Source organism: Pararge aegeria, chromosome 4 (assembly GCF_905163445.1).
Source record: "Pararge aegeria chromosome 4, ilParAegt1.1, whole genome shotgun sequence".
NCBI classification, from domain to species: Eukaryota; Metazoa; Arthropoda; class Insecta; order Lepidoptera; family Nymphalidae; genus Pararge; species Pararge aegeria.
Genome location: NC_053183.1, coordinates 4,664,980 through 4,674,934, shown reverse-complemented (window position 1 = coordinate 4,674,934; position 9,955 = coordinate 4,664,980). Strand labels below are relative to the sequence as shown.

General features: G+C 38.0%; 1 protein-coding gene across 1 annotated transcript; it reads left to right on the top strand.

Moving 5' to 3' along the window:
- The first annotated feature begins 7,613 nt into the window (after positions 1–7,613).
- Positions 7,614–9,078, top strand: LOC120623479. Its single transcript, XM_039889516.1, has 2 exons — positions 7,614–7,619; positions 8,737–9,078. Exons 1-2 carry the CDS (start codon positions 7,614–7,616, stop codon positions 9,076–9,078), a joined length of 348 nt encoding a protein of 115 aa, XP_039745450.1.
- Positions 9,079–9,955: the final 877 nt, after the last annotated feature.

Genomic DNA, 9,955 nt, shown 5'->3' with positions numbered 1-9,955 from the left:
AGTCGCCTTTGTGCCGAGCCTTCTTAGCCCGTGCCGTATTTTGTCAAAGTTGCCGCTGCGCTACCAAAGGACATCGCGTGCGGCGTACATCCGCAGGAGATTTTAGCATTTTATATCGAATTGCCGTGCCGTAGTGAAAGGTTCTGTTTTTTGATTTTGGCACAAAATGTTTTATGCTATGTATCGATATTGTAGTATGGATTCAGAACGAAAAGCAGCTAAAGTGAACGCAACACTGCGCGTGATGAAAAATAGTGTCTATATTACTTTCGTTTATCGACTCATATTTTTCTCTGAAATTTTCATACTGAAGCGTACAAAACAGTCCACAGTAGTGTTTCTCGAACAGGCGGTTACTCGCTTAATTCCATTTAGTAATTGAAAGTAATTATTTTACCTTTGATGTTATAAACGTTTACCATAAAATGGGAAAATTGGGAAAAGTTTGTGAGCTAGCAACATTCCGCGGGTGTGAGACATTTTACTGTTTTGGGCCACAATGCACTGCATGCAACAATGGCTGAATGAGGGTTTGTATGATCTTAATCCTATGTATTTCAATAATAACCTGGTAGGTTATTACTTAGATAGATACCTATTTATTGGTAAATCAAACATATATATACTTACTAGATGTGCACTGCGGCTTCGCCCGCGTAATTTTGAGAGGCAGCGTACTGCTACATAGCACATAGCCTACACCTATAGTCATATATGAGATTTTTAGATTTTTTCACAAACATTTATTTATCTTACGTATTTTTTTTCAATGAAAAGTATGCTATATTAATTCTAATACCTCCAAGAATATGTATAAAAAGTTTCATGAAGATCGGTTCATTAGTTTTCGCGTGAAAGCGTAACAAACAAACTTACATTCACATTTCTAATATTAGAAGTCTTATACTTCTAATATTCGAAATGTGAATGTAAGTATATAAGTAATAAGTAATAAGTAAAGTATAAGTATAACTATAAGTAGGGATTTCTTTTAAAGTTTATTAACACGCTAGATACCCAATCTTAGTATACTAAATTACATATAAATCTCTTTATTATATTCTTCTACCTAATAAATAAGACGTAGATAAGAGCTGCATCTAATTACCCGTTATCGTTTCTTTTTTACATGTCTGATATTTCAAGGTTGGCTGGAGCTTGGCAAATAAAACTGAATGAATTAACATGGACATGTTAACTTTATCTCATGTATGGGAAAATAATCGGGAGACATATTTTTTGTCTTTTGTGTTTGCTACCCTTGTTGAGTCTATAAATGGCACCACAACTGGGGCACAGGCCCTCCTCTCTCATACGAGGGAAAGTTTCAGAGCCACCCACCCACCACTCTGCTCACATGCGCGTTCGTGGACATCAGAATATTAGTCAAGATAACTTGGAGCCACGACTAAACGTTCTCTCCGAGACACGGTCGACAACGGTCTAAGTCACCTTCAATTTACACATCACAGGGGAATCAACGGGGGAATATCAGAAAAACCCAATACGTTACAATTTTATCGAACCCTGTGTTCTGTAGTTGAATAAGGCAGTGCTAAATTAACGGCTAACACAAATGTATATTCTTCATCGATGAACTATAATGAAAAGATATTTAGAAGATTCTATATTATTAACATCATCAGCTGCATCAGCACAGCTTAAAGAAATAATCGGCCAAGTGCGAGTTGGGATCGCGCGGAAAATGTTCCGTACCATTATCTATAAAACACCAAGAAAATAATGTCTGTGTATGGGAGCCCCCTTAAATATTTAATTTATTATTTTTTTTAGTATTTGTTGTGATAGCGGAAACAGAAATACATAATCTGTGCAAATTTCAAATGTCTAACTATCACGGTCCATGAGATACAGCCTGACAGATGGACAGACAGACGGTCATACGGTCCCATATCATTTGGGTACCCTAAAAAGGGAGTGCCACAGTACACCCATCTAGCTGCTTCAGCCTTCAACCCGGATCGGCGAGCATCCGGATAATTGTAATAAATTGTGCAATATATTACGCCCAACACAACCTCATTTCTATATATTGTAATCTCTGTGCCGAGAGAACAATTGAACGAGACCGGAACAAACTACACCTCGGTCAAATAGAAATTTCTCATAGCACTTATTTTGACTCACCTATCCGTATCTACTAGTTAATATTAAAAACATCATCCATCAATCCAGGTTAGCTTATGCCCGCGACTTCGCCTACTTGGAATTCATGATTAGGTCTAAAGTTTCGTTCGTTAGCTTTTTTATCTTACCTAACTATTTGAGAGTTCGGTATACAAACTACATATACTTTTCCATAGTTGCATAGGTGACATGCTCGTAAACAATCTTCAATTTTCCCTCGGGAACTACATAAGAAATTGGGATAAAAGGTATACTATGTTCTTTTCCATGTTAAAGGCTACATGTATGCCGAATTTCATTGAAATCCGTTCAGCCATTTTTGCGTGATTTAGTAACAAACATCCACACTTTTACATTTACAATACTAGTACGAAGTACAATTTACACCATATTCCATGTCAACATAATGAATGAATGCAGTGAATTTTTAATAGTCATACATACACAGCCCCTTTAATCTATTCCATTACAGTAGCTAAAAAATATTCAAAATAATTAAAGTTTACTTACACCAGTAATAAAAAAATAAATCTCTCATTTCTGTATTTAGCAATTTTAAAGCAGCTGATCAGATTAAGAACCTATTTACCTATTATTTTTTCGTCAGAATAAAAAGGCTGCAATTGATTGAATTCAAACTTACGTAGCTTACACTCGATATAGAGTGCTTACACCATATTCCATGCACCGTCCTGTCCCAAAAATAAAAATTTTGTAAATTCTTAAAAAAATAACCGAATTGAAATATACAATTAGCTAAGCGTGATTGTTTCGTATATTGTTTCGATTTATTAATTAAGGTATATACCTAATTGTAATAATTTTATTTATTTATTTATATATTTATTCCCAACTTACATAATAATAATAATACAGCCCGTACATTTCAAATTAACTGAAAGCCTTATCGATTAAACTTAAACAAATGGAGATTTCTATTTAACCGGGTTTTAGTGATTGTGCCAGTCACCTGTTACTATAGAAGAAATTTATAGTAAGCACTCGAATTATCGATAGCCGTGATAGTCTAGTGGTTAATACTTCAACGTTCCTTTCGGGGGGACGGATTCGACCCCGACTCGTACCTATAACTTTCAGAGTTTCTAATTGAAATGCCTTGTGAAGTAAAACATCGCGCGGAAATCTGCATGCCTGAGTCGTCCAACTAAACAAACTGCTTATTAGCTTGATCAACGCCGAAAGCCGACATCCATAGGAAACTAACAAGCAATTTCTGTAGAAATTTTAGAATCCTCCGCATAAAAGAGATAACAAAATGGCGAGTTTGGAAGCGCAGTCGATAAAGAATGCGATATGACGAGACGCGGCGCCGTCGGCGGCAGTTAAAATACCTGGGTAGTTTGCCGGGGTCCTAAGTCTGCATGCTTCTGTTTTATTTATTTCCTTTAGCTACTATTTGTCAATGGAGAATACAAAGAGGATACAAACATTTCTTACGTAGCCTACATAATGTGTATGCTACATCTACACAGTAATAGCATATTATGCTATAATGTATTAATGCTGTTTATATTTTGTACAAAACAACAAGTTACGGACAAACCTATTAATTTGAAGATTTATTAATGACTTCACTGGTGCAGTTGTGAACGCTGTGCCTTTATTAAGAGATCCCGGATTCGATCATCGGCAGGGGCAAATTGTGAAAATTAGCATTTCTGATTTTTTTCTGATCTGGTCTGACCGCTTCGGTCGTGGCCGTTATTTACCAGTAGTTCCACCTTATTAAGAAAGAGTTCCAGTACGGTACTTTAATATAACTAAAATATCCCTAACAGGTGAGCTGGATATCGCATCTGTATCCTCACTTATCACCAGGTGATATTGCAGTCTAGAGTTAACTTGTAGTGGAATCTTCATCATTATCATCATCATAGGAACCCATTGCCTGCCTATTATCATGCCGGGAAGGGTTATTACCGTAGTCCACCACGCTGGCCCAGTGCGGATTCGCGTATAGTGTGGAATACAGTGGAATACGGCAACATAGGAGAAGACGTACCTCAGCATATGACCATTATCTCTGCTAGCCAACGTTGGCATTGGGAAATAACTGGCAGCGATCTCAAGAAAGATTAAAAAAGCGTTTTACTGAAGCGACTTCACCGGTCCGGTACTACTTAGTTAAAAAATCAACAAATAGGTAGGCATGTATTTAATTATAAACACACTTTTTAATGTAGTTACTAATAAAGAAATTGAAGTTTACTTGAACATTCGTTCTTATGTTTAGACACTTCTGCGCAATATTACGTTAACTCCCTTCACGCGTTGCGCTAAACCATTTCATTCAATCGTTCCATTCACTGGAGAGGTTATTAAAACAAAACCTTTTATGTGTGGCAAAACTGTAGCGTTTTTATCTTCATCGCATCTTTGACTTATAAATCACCGTCTGTACTTAAGAAATAAATGAAACGCACGCAAGAAATAAATGTTAGTAATTTCGATTGCTATGACGAAAGCTATTAATCAAAGTGTCTATTGTATACACAGAAGAAAGCGATAACTAAGTTACAACTTAAAATTACCTCAGGCATTACTAGATTCGCGTTTGTTTTGGCTTTTTTTTAAATCCCGCAAGAATTTTTAGATAGATATCCTAGTCCGTCTCGAGGATACAAGCTATACCTATGCACAACTACTATCACGGTAACTAAGTTTATTTGATTAATTAATGTGGTGAGACATCTTGCTTGGTTCTTTAATTCATCATTATAACATCATCATCGAAGCGGTGATATCCCAGTGGGTAGGTCTACGACTTCACATTCGCGTGGGCGAGTTCGAATCCCAGCACGCACACCTTATTTTTCTAAGTAATGTGCGTTTTAAACAATTAAAATATCACTTGCTTCAACGATGAAGGAAAACATGTCCATAATGTTCTCAAAGGTGTGTGAATTCCACCAATCCGCACTGGGCCAGCGTGGCCTTAACCCTTTCTCATTGTGGGAGGAGGATGATGATCATCATCATCATATCAACCCAGTCCCGGCTTACACGGGATGCGTCTCCTCCCACTATGAGAAGAGCTTAGAGGTGTGTGCTGGGATTCTAACTCGGCCCCTGTAAAGTGAAGTCGGAGTCCGAAGAATAATATAGGCAATAGTTTTTCATTTACCTCGTTGTAAATAGAAAACTATCGCCTAAAACCAGACCAACACATCGGAAAATAATCTCTCTGCATAGTGTCGTCCTATGTCCATCAATCTGAGGCGTAGAGATCTTAACCCTTATGTGCCTCAGACTAGAACACAGCATTGCAACAATGCTACTGACACTGACGAGCTCTAAAACTCTGACTCTTACTGTTCCTTTAACGCTTAGACAAGTTCTTTCTAAGGTGTAGATTTGAGTTTTTTTTTGGGATTTGTTCGTTCGTACAGTTGCAAGACGAATGAGTGTGGACACATCAAATTGCACATCATGCAGGTCGTATATAATGCCAGCGTTTGTCAACTCACGACCTCGTACTCTCGGGTACTTGCTTCAAACAAATTGCATTGCATTATATCAAACTGACGGGCCACACGTGACTCAGCCTTCTCTAGACGATCAATCTAGCGTTTTCAATCCGTGACCTTGGTAAGTTTAAGATTTGTTTTCTTTTTGTATGGTGTACAAAATAAATGAGGGCCTTGAACCAATCAGATTCAATTCAATAGATTGAAAATTGAGAAGAGGCAATGGGCGTGGATATATCTAGCATAGAGAACCGATGGAGGTTAGGGTCCCAAGGTTATGAAATGGCGATCTAGCACCGGCAAACGCAGCACTGGTAGATCCCCGACAAGGTGGACGGATGACATCAGGCGAACCGCATTGAGCCGCTGGACCCAAGCGGCATAAGACCTTGGTATTTGAACACCCTATGGTGAAACGCGGACTAAGACGGCGGACAACGGCTAGTATTGAACGACCCCATGTCGTAATGGGAGTAAAAACCACATTCAGTAGGTACACGCAAAAGTTAGTCTACAATACATTTCCATCAATCCATTTGTCAGACAATCAATCCGAATAAGAACAATAAATGATTTGATGCCAGATTGATAGTCTGTACGCCGCTCTCCAATCTCTGTGTCACAGTAGTCTTCGTGAGACATTTCGCCAAGCTCGTGATCTCGCTTCGTGATCCTTCAACAGCAACAAGTGAATCTTACAACCTTATATTTGCATTTACTAAAAACTCTTACTTCTTAAATTTACGGCCGAAAGTTGCCTAACCTACCACCTTTTTTAAAGAACGCAAACAATATAAATTATGCACTAAATAAATCTATATAAAACATGTTATTAAAACACGTTTTTCGGTCGTAAATTATAAATAGTTTCAAATTCATGGGGTTCTTAATAACGATAGCGTGAAGGAGTTCTTAGTTTTCAATGATTTCTGATGGAAATACCGACGCAAAAACGATGAGGTGTATATGTTTATGATGTGTGTTTGCGTGTGTGTGTGTGTATGTGCCACTGTAGTTCGCCCACGGAAGAACCGATTTTTATTTTGTTTTTTTGTTTGTTTGAAAGATAAATTATACTGGAGTGTTCTTATATTATCTACACCACTTCCTTAATATGTAGTTAAATATAGTATTTTGATGAGACACTATGACAAATTTCTAAACCAAGATGGCCACCATCACATTTTGGGGATTTACATTTATTTTTTCACAACTACATTATTAGCATTATGGGTATCAAATGAAAGGGACTAGAAAAACAATGTACCAATACTATATTTAAATAGGGTTTTTTTTTTTATTTGGTATTTTATTTTAACACCTGTAAATCTGTTCAAAAACCTTTTGGCGACATCGTCAGTGCCATTAGTTAGTGTGTCGTCAGTCGTCAGGCAGTATGCTGTCAGTTTTTATCTCCTTTAGAACCTTTTTATTTAGGTAGCAAGAGGACTTTGCGAATAATCTCCTAGGCTATGATTTTATTATTGATACTCGTACATTGTGGATATAATAACTGCGACGGTCCCGACCGAGTTATGTTACATGACATAAAATTATACACGCTGATAGCGGTATTACTTTTAAAGTCAGGTTTCAGAAGTGATTTTCCTTGACCGTATTACACTTGAAAACGGTAATATCTCGGTGAGCGTGTCAGTTGATAAAAACAATTTCTCCTCCACGCCGACATAGTTTAAATAAGTATGATCTTACTCTACTCCCTGATCTATCAATCAACGATTAGTAACGCGCGTGCGAGCGAGTTCTATTAAACACGTATATAAACCACATATAATACATGGTATGTATTTGTTTGTGTAAGTATCTCTTGATCTATTGCTAAAAGCTAAGATTCAGAAATCAGAGTAACAAGTCGGATTTAGTTCAGAAAGCCACCAGAGACAAATAAAAACCACACTTACCTTCCGCTACGAGTAGATTATAAACAAACTTTAATAGTGACATTATTGATCGAAAATGGAGGTAATGAACATTTTTATTACGAAGTGCCTATACTTTTCTATCAGATTGCCAACTGTACGTACAAAACACATGATTACCCAGTGCCGCGCCGATTGTTTAAATAGGTACATCCTTGCTCATCCTTACCAGTTAACACTGGCAGATATTGTAGAGAATACGGGGGCATCTAATAAACTCTAAACCACAGAATAAGTATAGATACCGAATTATAGAACTAAAGTGCATTGACCTTCTCGAACAAGCAATGAAATTAAGACCCGAGGAGGTGTCTAATCACAAATCGATTCCTTTTTCGGTTTCAATTGGTTCTTTGAGATCACTTCCAGTTACTAAGAAAAGCTCATTCTTTCGGCATGCAACGAATCGATTACGTCAGATCGATCCGTTCCGAGAATCAATCGAGATGTTATCGGAGTAATAACAAATGCTGTAAGTCTTGCATTGTTTACAATTATGATGTTACGGTTACTTTGCGCTTTGGAAAGGGTAGGGTTACCTCATAACGATCGCCTACGTAATAGGGGACTTGCGTTCTAAAGTTACTTTTGCCTCTAAGATAAAAACTCTTCAACAAGACAGTTTAATTGCAGCATTGCTATCAATGTTATTATATTAAGTAAATACGCACACTAATATCACATATTAAAAATGGGCTGATTAGCCTTCCTGGGCTCAGTCTATCGTTGTAGACAGTCGCGACATGACGTGTTGATAAAATTTTCAAAAATAAATAACATGCCATCCTTTTTGAATGTATTGTGTGTGAGTGCGAAAGATGATACTACGAAAAAATTTAAAATTTGCTATTATGTAGTAATATTATTATTATATGTAGTTATGTTATTTAGCCTACTGCTGGACAAAAGGGCTCTGTCAACGCATCACATCGCTATGCAGACGGATTGGTGATCACAGTAGATGATAGTAGTAGGGCGGATGATGCTGGTGCCCGTTCTCCGATATATTCCCTTAGTCTCCTCGTATGACACCCGCGGCAAGAGATGGTGTGGTGACAGCTGTATTCTGACCCGCCATCACACGGCACCGCAAAGTTACACTTTTTATCCCGGAAAATCGCCAGGGTAACATTGTTGGGTGCCAAGGTTGTCTTTTCTAGGGTGTCATATGGCATGGTTGTTTCGGGGAGTACTTGTGTCGGATTGGTCGTGAGGCGACACCAAAATGCCACCATTGCGGAGGAGACCGGGACACCGCGCAGCATACACTCGAAGAGTGCCCGGCCTGGGACCAGGAGCGCCATCTACTGATCAGCCACGTTGGAAGAGATCTTTCTCCTGCAGCAGTGATAGCAGCAATGCTCGCGGAGGATAGAGCGGCGAAGGCGGTAGTCTCCTTCTGCGAAACTGTACTAGTCAAGAAGGAGGCTGCTGAGCGAGATCGAGAGCGAGCCAATCCTGCTCGTAGAAGACAGCGCCCTACAGGTAATCGGGAATCATAAATCTTCCCGGGACGAGCTATAAGCGTTGTGCAAGGGAGGCACCGGTGCGTTCCTAGGAGATCCCGGAGCCTCCCATTATGTACTGAGGCTGGCAACCGAGGGGGTTTTAGTGGGTAGAAATCCCACATAACCCAAATTCTCCCACAGAGAATTGGGCATCTTTTGAGAAGATTTCCCCCCCGTCAACAAAAAAAAAAAAAAAAAAAGGGTGTCATATGGAATCATACGTTTGGTTATTATTATTACATATAGTCTATCTTTGGAAGAGTCAATAACGATCGCCTACAAAAAGGCTTGCTTACTGATTTTATGAATTTATATTCATTATTTTAAAGTCCATGCTTACTCGCGCGCACGACATAATTATCTAGCCGGTAGGTACTTGTATTTTTCCTATAGCTATATATATATTTTTTTAAATAAATGTAAATTAAAATATATAAATATACTACGACAAAACACACATCGCCATCAAGACCCAAAGTAAGTGTAGCTTGTGTTGTGCTATTAATATTTTTGTATAAATAATACACATAAATACTTATAATATACAAATAAACACCCAGACACTGAAAAACATTCATGTTCATCACACAAACATTTTCCAGTTGTGGGAATCGAAAGCTTTGACTCAAAAAGCAGGGTCGCTGCCCACTGCGCCAATTGGCCGTCAAAATAGACGGGAAAAGATGGGATAAGGGGTTAAGATACTTTTTACTTTTAAGTTTGCCATTCTAGTAAATTGTGAAGTATGACGTATCGAAAGTCCTTTCTATAGGCTATTCATTTCAATAAATTTTGTTCTTATAATTCGAACTCACATTATGTGTTCTTGCTTTATAATTTTAACTACAAGTGCAAACCGCGTAAATCAATA